Source organism: Carettochelys insculpta, chromosome 9 (assembly GCF_033958435.1).
Source record: "Carettochelys insculpta isolate YL-2023 chromosome 9, ASM3395843v1, whole genome shotgun sequence".
Lineage (NCBI taxonomy): Eukaryota > Metazoa > Chordata > Testudines > Carettochelyidae > Carettochelys > Carettochelys insculpta.
The window spans coordinates 34,542,669-34,567,169 of record NC_134145.1 but is presented as its reverse complement, the minus strand read 5'-3'; the positions used below and the strand labels follow the sequence as shown (position 1 = coordinate 34,567,169).

Here is a 24,501-nt window from a genome sequence, read left to right as displayed (position 1 = left end):
GGTATGGCTATGGTCTGAAGAAGTGGGTCTGTCCCCCAAACGCTCACCTAATAAATTATTTTATTAGTCTTTAAAGTGCTACTTGACTGTGTTTTTGTTTTGATAGTATATAGACTAGTGCGGCTTTCTCTCTGTTACTATTCAGCTTACTTTAAGGTTGATCTACAGTGCTTTGGTCTGCAAAGGTCTGCGCATTGGTTAGAACATTGGCCTTGCAAACCTAGGGTTGTGAGCTCAATCCTTGAAGGAGCCTTTCAAGGGTCTTGGGCAGTTTAGATTTTTAAAAAATATATATGTATCTGTTGAGGTGGTGATGGGTCCTGCTGTGAGTGCAGGGTGCTAACCTCTCCAGGTCCCTGCCGATTCTATGAGGTGTGTATTGTGGGTGCTCTGCACCTTGCAGGACTGGGCTCTTACCCTTTGGTCCTGCTCCCTTTGCAGTCAATGGTAGATTTCATTGGGAGCCAATCTCTCCCTTACATACAAAGATTTTTTTCATGTGCTAATAAATTGCAGCCACCTCTGGAGTAAAAAGTTGTTACCGGATATTTTATTTCTATCTAATATTGTTTTTGGCATTACATGGTCTTCCGCATTTCTGCCCATCCACACCTATGTTTACTACAACACGATTGCATTTTTGCAGCCAGAGCACATGCGGCTGGGAGGGGCCGAGTGGCGCGCGCGCTCAGCGCCATGACCCTGACTGTCGCCAGGGGGCGCTGCCCACGCAGATGGGTGGAGGCACAGGACCATACCTAAGGGGAAAAGATGCCTGGCGCGGAGGCGCATGCTCGGATGTTTTGGACATGCGCACTAACAGCAAAAGGCCATTGGCGGGGGGGCTAGCGCTGTCTCGCGCGCGCCCTGCCTGGAAGGCCGCCCCAGAGGCGCTCGCTCCGGGCTCTTCCTGCGCGCGGACCCCGCCTCTTGGCTCTAGCAGCTGCAGCTCGCGCCCCGCCCCACTGTCCCTGCCATGTGACCAGCCGCCGTTACAAAGCACTTTTTCTTCTTAGTCATTGTCGCAGAGCTGAGATCGCCGCCAGCGCCGCCCGGTCCGGTCGCTTCCCCGCCAGCAGTCGCGGCTGCCTTCGCGCCCTCAGGAGCCGCAGGTGCGTGTGGGTCCCTGCCGACCGCAGCGCAGGCGACGGGCGGGCGGAGTCGGGCTCACCATGGGGACGGACAGCGGCAGAGCCGGGCTCCTCCTGGACCACGCGGCCACTCTCAACCTACACACGGGCAACTTGCTCAACTGGGGCCGGCTGTGCAAGAAGTGCCCGTCCTCCAGCCCCGGCGAGGAGGTGAGGAGCGGGGGCTGCCCGGCCGGCAAGGCGTGGAGCGGTCGGGTGGAGAAATGACTGTGGGATGTCGCACGCGAAGAGGAAGGGACCGCTGGGGTCCGAAGCCGCTGCCAGCCCGCGCCTCTCAGCCAGGGCTTGGGTGGGGAGGAGTCCCTGGGGTAGAGGTTGCTGCGGGCGGTCATTTCCGGAAGGTGGATGAGTCACCTCTGTAGCTCGTTGAGCGGGGCTCCAGCTTGGGAAGTCCCTGCGCCGCCTGATGCAGAGCAGTGTTCCTACCCTGTCACCCTGAATAAGGCAGAGGAGGGACTGTAGCATGGGACTCCGCAATTGCAGGTGCTCAGGTTAAAGCTGGTAACAGGCACTTAGGTACAACGCCATTTGGAGAAAATGTTCCAAAGGACTCGGAAGTTTTGAAACCTGAAATAGTTCCTATAGAAAGGGATTGTTGTCCTCTGGCCAGTTCTCATGAGCCCTCATATAGGGCTAGATTCTGCTGTCTTTTTCTCATATCTGTGTCCCATAGCTCCTGGTGAAGTAACTATTGACAGAGGAAGGGGCACTTACCTGAGGAAACCAGCTGGGGGAAGGGCAGGAGGAGTTTCTGTGGTTTGTCTCCCCTTTTGTGCCTCATTGTGGATAAATGGACCCTTGGCTTTAGGCCTGTCAATCTAGTCTACCTTTCGTAAATCAAGAAAACATTTAAAAAGCATAAGTGGCAAAGATACGAGTAGTGCAAAAATGGGTATAGTCCAAAACTGAAATAAGCACAGAATCAATGATACTGAGGAGTGTATATTGGTTGAAAGTAGGCAAGTTAATGGATAACTTGTTAACTGACCAGTAAATCTTATCTTAAATGGAGGAACTTATCCAGTAACGGCTGGAACAGCGTCCCACCCTATTTGGGCAGGGGGTTGCTTCAGTCCCTCAGGGCTGCTGCAGGTGGGGTGGGATGCTCCAGTGCAGCTGGCGCCACTTCTGTGTATGGCAGCCTGGAGCAGAGGCTGCTGAGGAAGCTGCTCCAGGAGAGACAGGCTGGAGTGACTCCCCTGTTTTGGAGGGGTAGTTTCGGCTGGCCTGGAGTGCCTGTGCCCAGGCACTGGGGACCAAGGCTGCTCTGTCCATGCTGGGGACATGCCTGGGAGCCAGGACTGCTCTGGCCATGCTGGAGTGTTTGCCTCCTCCCCTCCATGGCAGTGCCATGGGCAGGAAAGCACCAGTCTAGGCAGAGCAGCCCTGCTCCCTCGCGTGGAACAGGGGTGCAGGGTAGGTGGCCTCCCAGTTGCCCCCCCTTTAATTGGTTAAACAGTTAAATAGTAGGTTAACTAATAAAACCGGATTTTACTTCCCTAGTTGAAAGAGTCAACAGGCAAGTTTTAATTTACAGGCCCAGGTAATGCTGAACTAACACCAAAAAGGGGTCACAGTTCATTTAAGTTGTAGACAAACACATAGCTACTGGATCAACTTAAGCCCAAGATTTAGCTTTTATAAACAACATTTTACCTCTAGTTACCATTAATTCCTGTAACAAAAAAAGTCTTTTAAACAAAAGTAAAAGCATTTATTGTTCCAGCTGACTGAAACCCAAAAAGTAAACAATCATCGTTAACTGTGGAAAATTAAGTTAGATTTTAACATTGCTACTTTAGTATTCTAAGGTGCTTATGGATTCAGGTAAGAATTTGACCAAAATTTTGCAAAATGCGAGAAGTCTAATGTTAAGAGCCCACTTACAAAAGTGATGGCCAAAGTAAACAAACATGCTATATTTCTTGAAGAAACTATTTTGAATTTCATGTGGCAATTGTAAGAGAGAATTGTTAGTGTAATATACATCTTAACTAGTGCTCTTCCCCCTCCACCCACCCTAGGGCAATGGATTCTATATCCCTCCACTGAATTTTGCCAGAGCAGTGTCAATGCAGTCTCACCTATTTGATAATCACCCAGATGCATTAATGCCTGCCTTTAGAGACTTTAGTGTAGTCTGTCTTGGTGCAAAATGGTTGTTCTTTCTCTATTATTTCAGATGGTATTGTTTTTTTAAAAAAAAATTTAGGCCCTCATATCCACAACTAATATTAAATGTTTACCTTTGCGGATATGCACTTCCCATCTATATGTTTGGGGCCTGTGTGTTTGAAATTGTTAATTCTGCAGGGCATTAGTACAACATTGATTTAACCATAAATTTTTCTATTAAATTCAAAGAACAAGTGCTTTAATACACTTGCTCTAAATGTGTGTAAAAAGACCAAAAACTATGCAGTTTGCTACATCCAACACTTAATCAAATTACTGACCAACGGGCTAAGCCTGAGGGTTCAGAGACCCATATTGATTGGCTCCAACTTGGTCTGGCAGGTATTAGATTCTCAAAAGGTTCAGTGCTACTTTTTATATGTTTCTGCAGACAAGTAAAGCCATTATGAGACCTTACCCTAGGATAGATGAAACAGCTTTTTATAATTATGAAATCAGTTATAGTGTCTGGTACCCAGTAAATGCTATTTTGTTTTGTTTTTGCTTACTTCAGCCCAAACCTTAAATGAGTTAACACTAGCATATAAGAAGAGTTATTACACATTAAACATCATGATCTTCTTTCTCATTATAGCTTTCTATTTGGTCTCATGCTACTATCCCAACTCAATTTAAAACTATCATTTATCCAAATCTAATAAAGAGGCCTGTGTTCCTATAATCTGGCTACTCAAGAATGCAACTGTTGGTAAAATTGTCTCTTCTGTTTGAGACAGTTGTTCTGGGAAATAGCAATCAAATTGTTCAATGATAGTAAATATATGAGTACCCATACAGATTTTAAACCATCTCTTTAAGAAAAAACAAAAGGCAGTGGCTTACAAATCAGTTGTGTGCATGCCCAACTATTGTCTAGCTCTCCATAAAATAATTGGCCCCATGAACATTCTTGTTTAGTAACACAAAGCCTGCAGTTTAAAACAATGTGTAGTAATGATTTCCTATGAGCCATATAGCTGTGCGATCACAATCCTACTTAGTTTAATTCTGCATCTGTGACCTCAGGGAAAGTATAGCTGAAAGACTGGTTACTATTCTAGTTTCTTGTTTAGGAGCTAGGTGATCTGGGGGTAGTGGCAGTACAAAATGCAGTTAGCAAATAATAGAAGAAAAGAAAAAGACACTTCTTTTGCAGAGATGGATTCATAATGGTTTATAATTGATTTTGAAGTTCTGATTCTAGCATTGTGATATAATGCTCTTCTAATGTCTGCTTAAATTTATGCCTTGTTCAAAATTTTGTTTCCTTAGAAGAGGATACACTTTTTTTATTTTTTTGCCAAAAGACTGATTTCAGAAGTGCATTTTAGTTAATGTAGTACTGACCTGAGAACTTTAAGAAGTGTAGTATCCTCCACTACTGAACGTCTCTAGGTAAAACAGGAGTGAAACTAGGACATGTAAGCAGAACCCAACTAATTTTTACAGGAGACACAAAGAACTTTCAAGTAAAAAAATGTTTCTTAAGAATAGCATCCTTGTCCCTTTTCTCTCAATCAGCTCCCCTAACTTTCATATAAATGTGTTTTGCCTGTGCAATTGTATTGTAACTCTTGAATATAAATGTGTTGTTTTTATAGCTACGGGACTGCATTCAAAAAACGCTGAATGAGTGGAGCTCAAAGATCAGCCCTGATCTAAACCAGGTGAGGTGTCTACAGTTTCTTTACAAATAGACTGTAACTGAACAAATATTTTCTCTTTGTCACAGTCTGGTTTGATATTAGTGATAAATAAATTACTGGAAAGACAAATACTGCTTTAGACTAGTGGTTCCCAAGCTTTTCTCTGGTGTGGACCTCCCAGTCACCCGTCTCCAAACTAGTCATGGACCCCCATCAAGTCCAATTCTAGCTGTATTTACACTTCATTAAATGACAAAAGGAAACCACAACATAGATTTTTGGACAGCAGTTAATGACATTATTGGAAAATATTTAATTAAAAATAATAATTGTAACTTTGCAATTTATTTAAAACATTTACCATGATCATTTTTAGTTATCTTTATTTTTTTCACAGATCTCATTACATGCTAGGGACAAAGCATGGTTACAGTTCATCTTGAAAATTAATTGTAGCACATGCATATGTAAAGATGGTAGAGTTTGAGTTACAGAGCTGTTTTGTAAGATCATGCACACTAAATGTTTGGTCCTGGCCACAGTTTACAAGTTACCTAAGTGAAATATTAGGATGGTTCGTTTGAGATGCCCATTGTCAGAATCTAATGTGGAGATGTTAACACCCAGGGCACAGAAGCCGCCTTTATAAGGGGCCAGCCACTCCCAGTACTCTGTTTAATCCTTGGTTGATGGCATCAAATTTGCAAATAAATTGCAGCTCGGAGATTTCTCTCTCCATTTGATTTTTTTCTTTTTCAAATTTCTTTGTTTTAGGACTGCTACTTTTATATGTTAGTGAGTGTACAGGGAGATTGATGTGTTCTCCCACAGGTTTTTATACATTACCGTTCCTGATGTCTGATTTATGTCCATTTATTCTTTTACGTAGAGACTGTCCCGTTTGGCCAATGTAAATTGCAGTGGGGCATTGCTGGCACATGATGGCATATATTGTATTAGTAGATGTGCAGGTAAAAGAGCCACTGATGGCATGGTTGATGTTAAGTCTTGTGATGATATCACTGGTGTAGATATGTGAGCAGAGTAGGCGGTGAGGTTTGTTGCAGGGATTGGTTCCAGGTTTAGAGTTACTGTGCTGTGGTCTATAGTTGCTGGTAAGAATTTGTTTAAGGTTGGCAGGTTGTCTGTAGGCGAGAACAGGCCCGCCTCCCAAGTTCTGTGAGAGTGAAGGATCATTGTCCAGGATGGGTTGCAGATCACTGATGATGCGTTGGAGAGGCTTTAGCTGGGGGCTGCATGTGATGGCCAGTGGTGGTCTCTTGTTTTCCTTGCGAGGCCCCACTTGCAGTGTGTCAGGGACCAGTACTGCCTCTCCCTGGCTGGGACCAGGACTGCCTCACTCTGTTTGCAGCAGCCTGGCTTGTGAACACTGAGGGCTAAGGCACTTCAGCCTAACCGGAGCAGCCCCTGTCGATGCTGGCTCTTTCCCACCTGATCTTCCCCACTTCCTAACAGCCGTGGAGGGGGCTTCTCCAGCCTGCTGGAGCAACCCCACCCATGGTGGCCCTGCGGGGCTGGAGCAACCTGCAGCACGCAGGGAGACGTTCTAGCCCATACCGGATAACTTCCATCTACGGTGAGGTTCACTGATTAAACTTTAACATCCCTAATTTCAAGTAAGTTCTGTAAGGAAGGATGTGTTGTATTTGTTGCTTTATGTTCAAAGCTCGGCTTCAGGTTTAACCATGATATGTAGAATTTCCACAATTTTTTTTTTCTTGTTCAGGGGGTTTTGTGGCTCCCTCTCCCCTGAATTGAGGACAGCAACATGATACATGGAGCTCTTGTGTCCCCTTGGTGAGCCCAGTGAGACATTCTTGTGGCTTAACTGAGCATCGTGGGTTGGAGAGAAGAGAATCTTGCCCCATTGGCTGCTGCATAAGTCTGCAGCCTTGCACATGTGAGCTTCTCTTATAGTTGGCTTCATATTAAGGACCCCTCTGGGAGCTGAAAGAAGATGCATGGCTTTCAAGAAATACATAGTACTTCACTTGCAGCCTCAAAAGTATCTCTATATTTGAGGGCAGAGACAAACCAGATCAGACGTTTACATTTTAAGTTGTTGACCCAGGTATGGCAACCTGCCCCCAGGACAAATGTGGCTGTGATGATGAAAGAATTCTTATGTTGAATTAGCTACCGCCACTTGAGATGAATTACCTCCAGCAGTGGAATACCCATTCTGTTGCTATAGAATACATCTTATATTATGGTGTTACAATGGAATAGCCGTATTGCTGTTGAAGTACTTGTACTGTAGATGTGGTCTGTCTCTTACCTGTTTCTCTGTCCTGGCTTTGAACTAGGCTGGGGTCCCCTGAAGTGCGTAAGTCCTAAGTTATTTCCTTTATTGCATTTTATGCTTTTTTTGGATCCTGGTATAAGTCTTTTGTTGAAACAGTTAACGCATTCTTCCAAAGATGATCCATTTTCTAATACTGACAAACTGTTCCTAAATGTCATTTATTGCAGGAAATGCCAGATGTCTTGGAATGTACTGTTGATCAAGCAATAGAAAAGATAAATCCTGAGGAAAGGGAAGAACTGAAAGTTTTAGGTAAGGAATGAAAAATGTAGTCTTGCTTTGCAGTATATACTTAGGAAACTTAAATGAACTAAATAGCATTGGTGTGGCTAGCAGGTTTGTTTACTTGGATTTGGCAGCAGGATCTGTTCAGCGGGAGCAGAGCTTGTGTCTTAAACTTCTTCATGAATATTATTTGGATAGATTGTATCTGGGATGGAAAGAGGAGGAGAGAAACTCTGCACAAAAAATACCAAAACCACAAAACTGAGTAACCTGATGAGACCGGCACATGCCCTATTGGTCAAGCATGACTGAGAGTATTGTATCTCTGTAGAGGATTAAAAATGATTCCTGGTCCAAGTCAGCTGACTTGGAATTGTGGAGCTTGGGTTCTGGATCTGAAAAAGTGTGGTGCAGAGGTTCTGTCTTGGGTTGGAACCTAAGCTCTGGATGATACTGGAGAGGATGGAGTATCCCAGAACTTGAGCTTCAGCTAAACGTCTAGACAGAGCTCAAACCTTGTGAGTGACCCAGGCCAGCGTCAGCCATAGTCTAGGGCTTTTTATCCCAATGTAAATATACAGTGAGAGTCAGAATACGAGAGTTCCATTCCCATCTCTTTGATTCATGTTGTTCAAGTCATTTTGATTTCTGTCTGTCCAAGTCATGTTAACCTATAAAAGCTGTACTGATTTTAACTAAATTGATTTAGAAATGGAATTTAGTTCTATGTGTACATGTTTTACTAATATGCTATTAAACACTCTTAGGCTGGTGAGATTTTTGTTCATGTTACTAAATTGACTCAGGGTATATGGGATTGCACTGCTTCAACAATCCCTAGCTCCTGGAACAGTCTTTGAATCTGTTGCAGGCAGGGGCTGGTGTACATGTATTTTCAGCAGCAGTTAAATTAAATCCGTAGGCCTGATTGTAGTAGGAAATTAGGTTGGTATAACTATGCTGCTCAGAAGTGTGAAAAATCCACACACCTGAACAATACAGTGTAAACAGTGCTAGATTAATGGGCGAATTCTGCTGCTCAGGAAGGTAGAGTACCTACTCTAATAGGAGACCTCCCCTCTCCCAGGGGGTGTAGATAATGTCTTCCTTGAGAAGCTGCAGAGGTTCGTATGTAGACATGCTCTTAACTTGTAAGCAGACTGAGGCTTAACCTACATTATAGAGTTAAAAGAAAGAAAGCAGTCCTGTAGCACCTTAAAGACTAACAATGTTATTAGGTAATGAGCTTTCATGGGAAAGACCCCCCTTCTTCAGATTCTGGAACAGAACTGAGATTGAAAATTCTGTTCCAGACTATGGAGAAGAGGGTCTTTTTCCCCATGAACGATCATTACCTAATAAATAATATTGTTTAAGGTGCTACAGGACTGCTTGCTTTGTTTTGTGAAGATACACACTAACACTGCTACCTCTCTGAGGTTATAGAGTTAGATCAACCTAAGGCAGCTTCTGTCTATCGAATTATGGCATCATCTGCGCATGAGAGGTGCTTCCACTGAAGTGAGTGTCCTGCCTCATTGACATGATGACTTCACTTGCCCAGGAGATATTGATAACTACTATTGCTTCTACATTAGAAGAGGGAAGAGAGACTCCAGGGGACAGTCCTGAAATTGACAAGAATGTCAATTTCACTACTGGTAGGCTCCCTGTTGTGAAATTGAGCCTAGTACCAGGCTCACAGCTGCCCCACCCCCACTCTCAGCTCAGTGCCTGGCTCACAGTCTGAGCTAATTTCCAAGCAGGTGAGCCCAGCAGCAGTAAAATTAACATCCTTGTCAATGTCAGGGTTCCAGCTGGGAGCCCCTTTGCCTCCTTTCTCCTTAAGTCAGGGTTGCCCAAGAAAGGGCAGATCCTAATAATTAAAGAATTACCCTGGAAGCACAATTCTATTGTAATGATTTATCATCCAGTGAAACAATTGACAGGGACAGATTAAATATATGGTAAACATTGAGCCTCAGTAAATTGGGGATCTAGCTATGTTGTTTTTCTGAGATTAACTGTCTTAAAAACACAACTTGTCTTATGAGTGTTTTGGTACTTTAAGCAACAATCATCTGTTTCACCTTTGTAAGTGAGTATCAAGTAATCTTCTGTCTTAAGAGGCTTTCTAAAGATATCTGCAGACATAGAAACTACGGTTCTGTTTCACCTTTTAGAATATCAATTTTAAATATCTTTCAATTCCTTAAGTGTTTGGCATGCCTCCTAAACATTCTTTATTAGTTCTTACCAAAATATAAGATTTATGCTGCTCGTACATAGCTGGAAATAACTGCTCTATGCATTTTAACTTAATATTCTCTAACAGCTGAAACTGGTTTTAGTTAACTCACATTTCTTTGGTGTGCAGCAAAACTGTTCATTGCAGGATCAAATCCTTCTTCGGTCAGAGATGCAGTTGATATGGGTAAGTGCAAAACTGAAACTTGTGTGCAAGGCTTTCTGCTTTCTGATTGTTACAAAAATTCTTAACTAAAAGCCCAAGTAGTATAAATTTATCTTCCTTTCTGTGCTAAAGAGGGGAGTTTTACATTTTGCTATGATTTTATTCTGCAATTTCTTAACATTTTTAGTGCTCTTAAAAGTAAAACGGCCAAATTAGTAAATTAAGGTATAATTTATATGTTGGCTCAGTTCATATTAGTGTATTAAATATAATATGCTTAGGTCCCCAAATTTCAATTGGCTTTGTGTGTATAGGCCTTTGTTCTGATAGGTAGAACCCACCACCACCACCCAGTTGTGGTTAAATTTAACTCAAAAAACTATTCAGCATAAGGTATGTTTGTTTTAATTCTTGTATCTATTGCTAAGTTCATGGTTGAAACAGTAAATAGTGTTCTTTTCAGTGTCCCCTTCCAGTCTCTTATGTAGACAAGATTTCCAAGTCACTGTCAGTTTTAATATAGTCTTGTTTTTATATTTTGACTATTGACAGATTTTGTACTGCTAATGTACAAAGTAAACTAGAACAGTGGTTCCCAACCTTCTCAGTAAGACAGACAATGCCATGGCACACCCACTCTTTCTGGCTGAATCGATTGTTCATAAATGTAGAGCTGTGGCAGGTGGGAGGGGGATTTGATGACCCTGCACCAGCTGGGGGCTCAAGCAGCAAGTCTGCCTGAGTCCCAGCTGATGTGGGGTTGTCAGTTCTCTGCTGTGCCCCCCCCAGCAGTCACTTTGCAAAACCTCTGTGAGGAGAAATTAACCAACACCATGCCAGGTGGGAATCAGCCAGCCTTGCTGTATGAGCGCCCAACTGGCCCCGGGAAGATCAATTTCTACTCTCCTCAGCTCTTGCAGAGCCCGGGGGGGCGGGGGGCAGGAATTTTACAACCCCAAGCCAGCTAGGGACTCAAGCAGGAAGGCTTCCTGATTCTTTGGTGGGGATGTGGGGTTTTTCAACGCTGTGGGAGGGAAATTGACGACCACGTTGTGCCAGCGGGGACCCAGGCAGCCTTGCCGCTTGAGCCCCCCGCTAGCAGAGGGTCATCTAAGTGCACTGTGAAATTTTATCAGGTTCTTCTCTTCATGCCACCCCCTCGCTCATCGCTGGTGTCCAGGATCCGTGGTGGCCACCTGCGGAGGGCTGGGGCAGTCCTCCCCCGTCTCCTTCAGCTCTGTTGGGGGGCCCGCCATGTCTGTGGGCCCAAGGGGGCTGTCAGTATCTTTAAAGTAGGGGCAGCTGGTGGGCGCTGCCCCGACCGCCCATCTGTGTCCAGAGACTGACAGCAGGCCTGCCGGAGCTCCTTCACTTTCGACCTCACCTGGTCCAGGGTCCGGGTGGGGTGACCCCAGTTGGTGAGGTCCTTGGCAAGGCACTCAAACACGGGCGTGTTTTGGCAGCAGACCCTTGTCTGCTGCAGGATCTCCTCACCTGCCCAGAGGGCGAGGAGGTCCTGCAGTTCAGCGTTGGTCCAGGAGGGGACCTGGCACTTGGGAAGGTGGGCTCCCTGGTGTCCTTGGGGCGACCCCTGGGGTGGGCAGGGGTCAGGGCACTGGCCATAGTGCCAGGGAGGCTGGTAGGCGGTCTGGAGCATCACCCTTTCTGGATGGTTGTGCAGCAGTGTGGGCTCCCTGCTGCCTGCATGCTCTCAGCTTCCTGCCCAAGGGCTTCTGGGAGCCTGCATCCTGAAACGTGGCCGGACACTGGAGCATCGACCTCCGCTTGTGCTGTGAGTGGTGTCACAGCCTGCCAACTGACTGTGGCCATGGAGGACTGGCTCTTTTGAAAGCGTGGGCCGCAAAGCATCTACACTTGCACTCTTTCGAAATTCTTTCAAAAGAGGGCGCTTTTCCCATCCCTGGAGCGGAGGACCAACTTCGAAAGAACTGCCCCGTTCTTTCGAAGTTAATTTCAAAAGAGCGTCGTCAGTGTAGACACTTCATGGCTTCTTTCAGAAGAACTCGGTCTTCCGATCCTCATTTCGAATGTGCTTGCTAGCGTAGACACACCCATGCTGAAAGCTGCCAGATAGCCAAGAGTTTGCTACCAAAAAATGAAATTTACTTTCATGCTTCAAATCAATTTGTAAAGCTTTCAGATAGGAACTTTCTGGGTAAATTAGGGAGCTGCATGGGTGACCTGTCAGTTTAAGTTGTTTTCATTTTATTCGTGGTTTATCCCAGAAACATCAAGTAGCTTGGATAACCTTCATGAACTACTCTGTGGGAAAATCTGGGACGTCAGACACTTCTAATTGCAATCATGTTAGGACTAGATCTGTTCTGTTTAGTATTAGTTTTCAGGTAACTACCCTCTGAATGTTTCTTCTTGGTCCTTTACCAGCATTTGGGCAAACATGGAGGAGGAGGGTTAGAACAAGAAGTCAAAATTGCAATGAGTAGTAAGAATGAAATAAAGCAGACAACATAAAACCAAAAATGTTAATATCGAAAATGGACAAGAGCTATGGAATCTGAAGTCCTTTTTTGTCCCAAGGTTGTATGTGAAAATCGGTCTTCAGCTCCATACTTGATTCTTAGCGAAGTGCAGAAATTCAGCTACTGTCTCTACTTAAGATTCGTTGAGACTCTAAAATGATGATTGAGAAATGGTAGTGGTGTAACACTGACTGCGTGTTGATTTTGGAAGATGTATTGTCCAGCTTATTGTTTATATTCTTATCTCAGTGTGAGTTCTCATTTCTTTTTTTTTTTTATATCCCCTCAGCATGTTCTGCCCTTGGGATTGCCCAGTTAGATTCTGTGATCATTGTTCCACCGCCTCTTGAAGATGGAATTAACCTTTCTTTGGAGTATTTGCAGCCTTACTGGAGAGAACTTGAGAACTTGGTTCAACACAAAAAGATTGTTGCCATAGGTACTTCTGATCTAGATAAAACACTGCTAGAGCAACTTTATCTGTGGTCACAGGTAAGGACAGACTGTTGATTGCTAGCAACTCTGATATGTGGTGGTATTGTTGGTATTCCACATGTCTAGTTAAACAACTATAAGACTTTCATTTTAAAATTAAAATATTACACTAATTTGTTTCTCAAGGAAATACTGGAAAGCAAAGGATATAAGATTTGAAAATTCTTGTAATTGATTACAAATTGTAAAAACTTTATTTATAAATGAAAACTCTTAAAGTTTAGTTCACTTCTGAAAAGTCACCTTAATCCTGATGGAATTCCGTACACAGTATTTAAAAATATTACATCTTTTTGTCAATAAGTAAACGTGGAGGCTCCAGCAATGCAGTGGGGTGCATGGAATTGAGACCATCCTGGAAGGCCCTATGGAACATGGGCCTAGTCGTCAAACTGTGTCTGACGCAAGACTAGGGCCATGCCTGCCCCATGCACCTGCTGAGTCTCTCTCCGCCTTCATGCCAGGTGTACTGAAGCAAGTGAAGCAAGTGAAAGGGACAGTGTTTCGCATGCACACCCAGCTCTGTCCACGGATCCAGGTGTGGTGCAAGCAGACTCAGCTTGGCTGGATCCAAATGTGGAAGGGCTTAGTGTGAGCGTAGGGTAGGGTAGGGGGCTTCTCTTTGGGGCAAACGCAGTATGGGTAGCTTAGCAAGGGGAGGAGGCTGCACAGGTTGTTAAAGGTCTGGGTGGTTCCAGGTGCAGGGGGATGGAACACTACAGGGGGATCCAAATTAAGGGGTATGGAGACGAGGGCTGTCAGGCTTATCGGGGGCAGGGTGGCCCAAGTGCTGGGGAAGTGGGGCTCGTTGGGGTGGAGGTCAAGGTGCAGCTGCTTGTGGCTCAGTGGAAATTGGTGTCAGGTGTATGGGGCTCATCAGGGTATCCCAAGTGCAGGGGGGGTCAACATGGAGTGGTTCGGGTGCAGGGGTGGGCCTTAAGGAGGGCCTGGATGTAAGGGGCTTCCAGATGTAGGGGTGAGGCTCAGCGAGGTGGGTGTTCAGTTGGCAGAAGGATTATGCCCAGCAGACGGGTCTGGGTATGGGATGGTCTGGATGCAAAGGGGTTGGGCAGACCTGCGAGCGGCACCCTTAATGTCCACTTATCCCGTGGCTGAAGAGCAATGAGGATAGGAAGTGAAGGCAAGGGGGGACACTTCCAGCAGCCAAGGGAGATTTCTGGGAGTGGATCTGATCCTTCCCTGCAGGGGAGGAGGAACAAGTCCCATCCAGCTCAGCCAACCAAGGACTGGTAGCTGAGCCGCTAACAGGGTAGGAGCCGCTGGCTGGGGTTTATCCTTGTGCCCCACAGTGACTTAGCTGTTTGCTGGCTGCTCTGAAACCCAACATGATGTGTCTGTGCTGCTAGGGAGGGGCATGTGACTGCTCTTGCAGGTTCCTTTTGCTTTCCTGTCAGAAAAGCATTTTTCCGAGGCACGTAGATCTTCAGGGGACGTGAATTCTGCATGTGAGCAGCAGCACAGAATTCTCCCAGGAATATTACCTGCGTCTTACATTTTTTCATCTGTTTTTAGATATAATCCTGTAGTGTGGTTGACTCACGGACACACCACTGGTTAGGCTGGGAATTAGCTCTGTTATTCAGTAGAGTAAGCTACCCTCTGGTCAGTGCTTCTCCTGTTATCTCCTTTCCTTGTCAACACCCGCTGGCTCTGGATCAGTGTCGCTCTATGGGTTTGCAGTGTCTGTTTGAGGGCAGTGCCCACCACTACATTCTGCCCACTTCCAGGGATGTCAGCACTCCTCAGTCCTGGCACCTGCCTCTGTGTCTGACGGTTGTCATTGTCTAGCCTCTCATCTCAAGAATAAGCTGCAGTCTATATAGGCTACTTTCAGTGTGGCAAGTGGGAGGATGCAGGCCTGCCCACTATTAGGCCCCAACCCAGGGACTCACTGATAGCAGCCATGTCCTGCCCTCCTTTCTCCCCTCTATTGCTTCTGTTCCTTGGATCCCTGCTCTTTGACCCTTTCATCTTCTCCAACTTTGTGTCGAGACCTACAGCCTGTGAAACGTCAGGCTAGAGCAGGGGTGTTCAATGTGTGGTCCGTGGGCCAGAATCCAGCCTGCGAAGCCTTTTAATCCAACTTGAGGAGCTGGTAGTGGTGCCATTTTTAAATGGTGGCTGCATGGCTGTTGGGGCTCGGTGCAGCTTGGGACTGGGCGCAGCTCAGCTCTCTGGGCTCGGCGTGGCTCCGGCAGTGGCTCGAATGAGTCATCGGGTATAGGGTGCCTGGCTTGGGGCGGAGGGGCAGTTAAATCTGGGGGCAACTTGAGGCTGTGGGGCAGGGGTTTAAGTCTGGGGGTAGCTTGGGGTGGCGGGTTGTGGCTGCAAGGGGTTAAGCCTGGGGATTGGGGGGTGCAATTTGGGGCTATTGTGTTCAGTCCCCAGAACATGTGAAAAATGCTGTGTGGCCCCCAACTTTTAAAAAAAATAAAATAAGGTTGGACACCTCTGGGCTGGAGCTACTCTGTCTCCCCTAAGCCTGCCCGGCACTGCTCTCTAAGGGGCTACCGACTTCCACCCCTACAACAACTCAACTCGTACTCCCTTGCTGTCAATAGTGACTTTGTCAGCTCTGCAGCTTTTTATAGGACCCTGATGGGCTGACTGCTCCTCCCCTGATGGGGCAGGTTTACGCAGGCTTCCTCTGGCTTCTTTGTAACCCTCTCCCTGCTGGAGTGGGTACAGCACCACTACAATCACTTTTCTTTCAGATACGAGAATACCAAGATTAACTATAAAGGCTAGGCAGATTGTCTGCCTTCACATGGATCTAACAGGAAACCTTTGTGCAAAATAACTGACTGAGGCTGAATGTGTCATTTCCATAACATTCAGATGGTGCAAGCCTCCATTTATCTGTGCCATCTCCTTTTATTGAATTGATTTAATTCTAATAATTGTATTATTAGGCTATGTCTACACTAGAAGCATCTGTCTACAGAAGTCACTGTTCGAAGAGATGTTCCAACAAAACTTCTGTCAACAGATCGCATCCACACATTAAAGTGGATCAATCTTTTGGTCTGCTCTGTCAACAAAAAGGCCTTCTGGAGCATCCACGTGGCATTTTTGTCGACATTTTCTGTCAACAAATCACATTTTGTGTGTAGATGCTCCATGATTTTGTTGACAAAATTCCATAGTGCAGACATAACCTTAATGTGTGTTTTACTGGTTCAGAATCCTAGGTCTGTAGAAGTGATGTAAATGGATAACTATGGACCCTTATGGTTCCTAATGAGAGTCTTGATTTGTACTATTTTTGCTATCCCACTTAAGTGCGGTGGAACGCCTTATTTTGGCCACCTGTATTCTGACATGATGAATGTGTGTACTTGAGAGCCTGATCCACGGTTCCTTGAATTCAGTGGGAAAGAATTCCTTTTACTTCAGTGGGTTTTGTTCAAGGGCCCTAATTAAGTGCGCAGATATAAATTTGCGGCTATCAGCAGGAAGGATAAAAATGAATTATATTATTTGTAGTAACAAATTCGTAACATGCTGTTACGATTCTGGGTCTTATCTTGCAAGATGAATTCAGTCACTATAGCCAATAGGAATTCTGTGCTCAACAGCATCTTGCAGGTTCATCAGGCTTGTGCTTTGTTTGTGGTTTCTAGTATCTAAAACAAGGTTCACGTCAAAATGCTCAGAATAATGATGCAGAGCATATGTTGTTCAACAACAAGGGATGCTGAAACATATCTAAAGTAATGACTTTCATCTGAAGCCTTGCTCTCCCTTTCAGGTAAAACCAAATAGTAACCAGGTAAATTTAGCTTCCTGTTGTGTGATGCCACCTGACCTAACAGCATTTGCAAAACAATTTGACATCCAGCTATTGACTCACAATGATCCAAAAGGTAAGTCTGTAGTTGAACTTGAAAGAGAACTAGAAATCCTCTCAGTAAAGTAATTTTGGACATGAGTTGGTATAGCCTTAGTTTGAGTAGACACTACCTTTCCCTTAAAAGCCCTATGCATTCAATTCAGACTCTATATCATTTATTAAATTCAAGTACTTATTTGCTTGTCCAAATTTAAAAAAAAAAATCCTACAATAGGACTTCTGGGATATTTTAGTAGGAAAACAAAGCAATGGAAAGGGATAACTTACTTAATGTGTACTGTATCATGTTTAAAATCTGATTTATTAATTCCACCGAAGCATGTAATCCCTCAAGTGTCAATCCTTTGGAATAATGAGACATCAAAACGTCACACAGGCAATGAAAGCAAAATAACCTGGTTTAATCTGAAACAACGGGTGCATCTACACTTGCATTCTTCTTTTGAAAGAGGCATGCAAATGAGGGAAATAAAAATGCAAATGATGTGCACATGTGGCACCTCATTTGCCTATTCTTATTTCAGAAGAGCTTATTTTGAAAGAAAATCAGTGTAGAGGCTGCTCTTTCAAAAGTAAACCCCAGCTTCGAAAGAATCCTTCTTCTCTTTATTTAATGGGAAGAAGGATTCTTTCGAAGCTGGGGTTTACTTTTGAAAGAACAGCCTCTACACTGATTTTCTTTCGAAATAAGCTCTTCTGAAATAAGAATAGGCAAATGAGGTGCCACATGTGCACATCATTTGCATTTTTATTTCCCTCATTTGCATGCCTCTTTCAAAAGAAGAATGCAAGTATAGATGCATCCAATATGTTTGAAGGTAGAGAAGGAGAGGACCCCCCCACTTAATTTAAAGTTTGACAGTGGTTCTTAACATATTTGTGATATGGTGGTAAAATCGCGTTATAATAAATAGCATGGCTTCTGGGCTCCCTGATCCTCTTGAGGTGCCATCTCCATAATGTGCTGATGTAAAGAAATATTCTTGAAGTATTAAATTGTTTCTTCTAGAATTTGGACTAATTAGTCTCAGCCTATTGGCATCTAAACAAATACATTATTGGAACTCTAAACTAAAAACTAATTGGAGAAGATATTTTGTTTGTTAATCTTTTTTCTTCTAGAAGGGTACTTTGTGTTCAGTTACCTGCTGAATCTTGTTAACAGAGACATGTCCAGTAGAATTAAACTTCAAGGTCTTACTAAATATGATCTAAATTACTATAGTGTCTGGATGATGCTCAATTTGGAAGTGAATAAGACTTTGCAGTATTCATAAACTGTCTAGCCATGTACATCTATTGGTCCATTTTGAGCGATAGATTTGCCAGCATAAACTGCTGTTCATTGGCTTTTTAAAAAGGGAGAATTAATACTTCAGGTTTTTGAATTTGCTTGATTGCACTTATAAACTCTAAAATCCAAAGCTTCAGCTCTTTGTTGCCTTGCAAGGGAACCCATTTTTGCAAGTAGCTTCACCTTTCAAGTAGGCACACATTGGATGTTACACAGAGGTAGTAAGTTCACCAGTGGAAGATGGTGGGGAAAGGGTACAGTTTCCATCACTATTTAAGTAGTCTGACTTACTTGACTCAAACTGTTGTACTCCGAATGGAGCATAGGCCATCTACAAGTCTCCTCCACTTCACTCTGTCTCCAGACAAAACCTGTAGCTGACTACAAGAGTACCCCAGTTGTCCTTAAATCTCAGATCTTTTCCATGTTGTCCGAGGTTTTCTTTGCGGGTTCCACGTGAGAGCTTGACGGATTATGCTGGATGTTAGCTCTCTGAGAGTGTGGCCTAGCCATTCTCGCTTTCTTTTCATTTGAACATTAGGTGGTTTTTGTCCTGCTCTGTTCCAAAGCTGCTCATTTCTGACAGTCTTGCCATTTGATGTGAAGGATGTACCTCACGCATCTGTTTATGAATCTCTGTAACTTGTGGTTTGAAGTCCTTTTAGTGCACCAGGTCTCGCATCCATACAAGAGTGCACCCTTCTCAGTGTTGAAAATCTGCAATTTCGTCTTCACATATTATTAGTGAACTCCATATGAGACAGGGTCTTGATTGGAACGGTTGCGTATCCTGGCATTGATATCCTGGTCTTTTCCTCTGTCTCTGCCCATAATACTCCCCAAGTAGGTGAACTACTCCACATCTTCCAGGTCATCCCCTCCCAGTGTGGTGGTTGTGGTGTTGGACTGGTTGATCCTCATTGTCTGGGTCTTTCCCTTGATAATGCTCAGACTGAGGGAGTTTTGTCTAGTGTTGTGACCTTTTCTTCCATGCTTTCATGTCTGTGTGAAAGGAGGGCAACGTAATCAGCAAAATCTGTGTCCTGTAGCTGTTCAAAAAGTGTCTACTGAATGCCCCGTTGTTGGCCATCTGTTGTCCTGTTCATAATCCATTGTAATCAAGAACAGGAAAGGTGACAATAGGCACCCTTGTCACAGTCCTGAGAGTATGCTGAAGGTTTCTGTCAAGACACGATTGTGAACAACTTGGCGTGTTGACGGTTTGTACATTGAACAGATCAGGTTGTTAATTTTGGATGGGATACCATGTTGCAGCAGTTTCAACAAAGCAGTCTCCTATCTGCTTATTCAGAGATGGAGTTGAAAAATTGTAGCTGCCTGGGCTACATCTGGTCTAGGCTTTGGCTCCTGGACATCCTCTGCCGTTGAAATAAGTTTTCATTATTTTAAAGCAAATACAGGGGTTTCAGATTTATGAATTGTATCACAGGGTAAGTTCTTGAGGCAGTCTGTCCCAGGAATAGTGAAAAAAGAGGACCCTGATGGACCTGCCATGTTGCCAGCCTGCCACTTATTGATGGTCAAATTCCAAGCATCACATAATTAGGACTTAGTATCCTGTTTAAACTAAAGTCACCAAACCGGTATCTACCCTACTGAAAAGGAGACGATTAACAACCCTGCTGCCAGGAGCTAGCACCCAGAATTGTGATTCTGTGAAATGAAAGACACATTACTAAAGTAAGCAAAACCCATGCTTTTTTGTCAACAAACAGTATCGCAAACTGACCACAAGTCCTTATTCGTGTCTATGCTAACAAACTGCATAGGACTTTAAGATCAGCAGGAAGCCTGTGACGTATTTCCAGGTCCACCAGTGTTTCATCAGGGATGAAACCTTCAGTACCAAAACACACACTGGCAAAGTTTCTGTGGTCCAGCTGACCCTTGAAAGTTGTTGGCTACAACCACAGTATATTTTGAAATCCCAAGTGCACCATGCAGACCAAAACAAATTGTCATTTTGTTAATACCCACCACTAACTACCATGAGAGGGGAGGCAGTGTGGGATCAGAGAGATTTGTTCCCTGCCATGCGGTCTTGTGTTGGCTAATAAGGGACATTGTGCCTTAATGATAGAATAATGGAAGCATTTACAGTGCAGCATGTGAACTCACCTTTCTAGTCTTATAACTATCAAGGATGTAATCTACAAGGTGTTGAACACCATTAACTGTGATTTAAGTGGGAACTGAAAATTCTCAGTACTTTACTGGATTTGGTCAAACATATTTAAGATATTTTAAGAACAGGTTAGATAGATGTCTGTCAGGGATGGTTTAGACAATACTTGGTCCTGCCATTGGGGCAGAGGGCTGGACTCAATGGCCTTCTGAGGTCCCTTCCAGTCCTAATATTCTGTGATTGATTACATTTTTCTAATTATTAGTCTAGACCTTTCATACTAAAATCAGGTCATACAGGACTGAATCGCTGAATTCTCTTTCAAAATGGATAGCTATCACTTAATCTTATTTTTGGTATCTTTTGACTAGTGGCTTCAGTGATTTGTCCTGTCAGTAAACGCTTTATGAAGAGCCAGTTCAGGGTGTTTCTTAGAGCAGGAGAGAAGTATATTCTGAAACTGTCTTGTACTATATACTTAATTCTTGAGTTTGTGCCTTTGTGTAACTTCAGGAGAAGAAAATTATATAGTGACAGTATGAAGTATATGGACCTAAACTGTGTGTGTCTATGTATACAAACATTTTGCTTTAACTGAAATTAGTAAGACAAACCAATTTTAACATAAATATTGTTTATCTCAAAAGGCATTGTGAGAGCATTATACATCTTGCTGTCATATTACCATTGAAAGAAAACACTAAAAATTACCTCTTGCTAATTACAATTAAAGGAATTGTTTGTGCTTTTTGTTTAAAATTTAAATATTTTTAATTTTAGAACTGATTTGTGAAGCAAGTTTCCAAGAAGCTCTTCAGGAAAGTATCCAAAGTACTCGAGCACATAAATGGACTCCCTTGTGGCTTCTCCGGTATTCAGTCATTGTTAAAAGCAGGGGCATTATCAAATCCAAAGGCTATATCCTCCAAGCAAAAAGAAATGTCTCTTAATACATTTTTCATTTTACCAGCAGCCTACTGTCTTAGTGCTTTGGAAGTATACCACCTTTTTTTATTTAAAAACTTTTTTGCTGAGTTGAAAACCGTCACAAGTTGTAATGAAGACCAAAAGTGGTGGTGGTGACGGTAAGGCTTGGGTTGTTTAGAGGCACAGTTCTCTGACAGCATTGTCAAATACTGCACATATTTTCCTAACATAAAGACCAGTTCATTAATATATGAAATATTTTGTGTTTGTTAAGCTGTTTTCTAATTGAGATTATCTAAGGAAATTCAAAATATTTTTCTTTGACTAATAAAAAAAAACTATCACTACATATGTTCTGGCTGCCATCAAGGTATAGAAATGTATATATTTAAGAAAAAAAACTTGACATTCTGAATTTCTTCTGAAGTGCTTATTACTAATTAAATATGATTTGAGCAGTTGAACAACTTTTAAGTAGGTTTTTTTTAATCGATGAAGTTTTTTCTAAGCAAACAGACTGTGGAATCTGATTGATTGGTAGAGTAAGTCAGCTGCTTAATTTGTGTAAATGAGAACCTGATTTTTCTTTTCATTATGGCTTTAAAAAAAGAGCAACTTTGTTTAAATAGTATTTTAGTTATATTAACTCATCCTGTTTGATTCTGGACACCTATGTATAGCATATGGACAGCAGCGATGCCATTTTCTGTCTTACAATTGTGAAATGTAATGTATTTAAACCAAGATCTGGGATTATGTGGTCAAAATCAAATTAAACTGGAACCAGAATGTGCCTGGTTTTGTCCTAATCTGTGTGCTTAGATGCTTGAGTCACAGATATTTTTATTAATGTGCATAAAATCAGAAGATAAATATGAGTGTTGATAGGACATACAATGTATAATTACTTACAAAGGATACAATGTGTGTTAATATTGAGTTACCTAGGGAATTAACTTAATGTTCAGGAGTTATCCAGGGAACAGAATATCAAAAAAGTATTAAGCCTGTGTTTTTGTGCCCTTACGTTGTCAGCTTAACAGATGCAGTGCCTTTTACTTTTGAACCTAAAGGAAACTAATGCTGGATCTAAGACAGGCTCTTGTTGTCTCTTCTCACTTGGAACATACCTACAAACTGTACTTTGCATTTTAAAGACAGTGTATTGTAAAAACCTTTTGTTGTTTATTGGTAAAGGGTCTTTAATACAATTCTTATCGGTAGCTCATTTTTCTCAGTGACCTGATACTCCACCAGTGAAGCCAGTAATTTTGTTGCAGTTGATTTCAGTGGGAGCAGGGTCAAGCCATAGTCTGGTAATTGTTAAGTTTTATGTAGAGTTTGAACTTGTGGTTTAAAGGAATTTACGCTAAATGTTTTGTATATTTTTTTTGTGATAGAAAAATCAGCTTTTTGCATGGTCATATAGGTGTGTGTGTATATATAAATTTTTAAATCCATGCCCCACTGAGCTTTCTGTTTTCAAAGACCTTGTACACTGATAAATGTTCATGGGTGGTAAACTTCTGAGGCCACATCTAGATTATCCAGCGCATCGACAAGGAGTGGATCAGTCTTCTGGGGTTTGATTTTGTGTACTTGGGTAGGGACGCACAAAATTGACCTATGATGACCCCGTACTCCTGGCTATCCTGAGGAGTAATGGAGATTGATGGGAGAAACTCTCCAGTCAACCTTCCTCAGTGAGGGTGGCCAGGTAATTTTATTTTCAGATAAGTCAGTTCTAGCTCCACAATTGCCATAGCTAGAATTGCGTATCTGAAATTGACTTAGTGTAAACCAAGCCTTTAGTCCTTAAATATTTGCATATGTGACTCTGGGCTTGTCTCCACTCTGGTGTGCATCTCTGCTGCAGCAGTTGATCCACCAGGGGGTGGCCACTCTCCTGTCAACAGTGGTACTCCACTGGAATGAGATGAGTAAGTGAAGTTGACAAGAGTTTCGTCTCTTGACCCAGCACAGTGTGGACCCCACAATAAGTAGATCTGAGCTGTTTAGATTGACCTGTCCCCAGTATAGACCTGTCCTAAAATACCTAAAAAATACTCTAGATTTTTGTTCCGATTGATAAGAATGAGTTATGCTTGGAGGAGAATGGGCACTGGTCATGCAGAAGAAAAAGTTTAGAAACATGTACTTTTTAACAGAAGAAAGTGAATTTTGGTTGTCAAGGTTGATCTCTGTATCATATGAGTACTTAGCGCACATATGCTCGCCACCAGTGTGAATGCTAGATCTCACAAGTAAAAACATGTTCCAAAACCTTCAATCTCAAGCGATTATGTTAGTGCCATTTCCCCCTCAATATCATTAATTTCATTTTTTGAGGGACTTGGATTTCCAGTTTTGTGTCACTGCAACTGTCACTGGTCTACATTAACTGTCTGTGGGAAGAGAGGACCAAGTGAGGCTCAAAGCATCCTTTAATTGTATGTAATTTATTTCTTGCAGAAAGTGTACTTTATGCAAGTTTCAGTCTATTGATTTATGTATTTAATCCTGGGGTGTAACCTATTTAGTTGTCTTGAAGTTTAAATTGTAACTCCTGTGCTGCATATTGCTTTCTCAAAAGCTTTAAACTGTAATAAAATTACTAGGCTACATGAAGATCTATAACTATGTGCAATTTTTTTTCAGTGTCCTAAGTAGATTGCTTGGTGTGGCTGTGATTTGATTTTTTTATGCCTGTGATTAAATAACTACGAAGAGATTTGCAGGATTTCATTAATCTAGTTTCTGTATTGCACTTCAAGATTCCCTACTGTAAATTCTATGTTTGTAACTAAAATACAGAGTATATAAATCATGCCCTATATATTTAAAGAAATGTTGTTTTTCAAAGCTAACAAAATACAAGACAGCTTCTATTAGTAGCATAGCAAAACTTTTCTTGACTAGGAATTGATTTTGTGGGACAGGCAGCCCCTGCTCCATTGTCTCCCTGCTGCCCTCATCTCTCAGCTCTGCTGATCTCTAGGAGTACTACATTAGGACTGAGACTTGAACAACTCCTTCCATCTGGTAGTTTGCAACATTCCAGGGAGATAACCTGGAATACTTTATTTTTAAATTAGATTTTTTGGAGCCAAATTCTGCCCTGTTGTTGGAGATGAGTTTTATTCTTTTTATATTTGTATTTTTAGGTTTAATGTAGCAATGTAAGGTGACATTAACATTTTATTTTTGTTAAGTTCTTTCATTGCATATACATCTTTGTTTTAAAGTTTAGTGAGTTTAGTAAGTAGAGAGTGTTTTGGTATTGCGTCTGTTAATGAGATTAGAAGAATGTTGGAGACTGAAGTCTTAA

The 24,501-nt window shown here is 42.7% G+C and overlaps 1 protein-coding gene across 1 annotated transcript; it reads left to right on the top strand.

The window, feature by feature from the left end:
- The first annotated feature begins 607 nt into the window (after positions 1 to 607).
- GCLM (glutamate-cysteine ligase modifier subunit) lies at positions 608 to 23,803 on the top strand. Its single transcript, XM_075003149.1, has 7 exons — positions 608 to 1,301; positions 4,928 to 4,993; positions 7,466 to 7,550; positions 9,901 to 9,957; positions 12,727 to 12,929; positions 16,705 to 16,819; positions 21,027 to 23,803. Exons 1-7 carry the CDS (start codon positions 1,173 to 1,175, stop codon positions 21,194 to 21,196), a joined length of 825 nt encoding a protein of 274 aa, XP_074859250.1. The 5' UTR covers positions 608 to 1,172; the 3' UTR covers positions 21,197 to 23,803.
- The last annotated feature ends 698 nt before the right edge of the window (positions 23,804 to 24,501 follow it).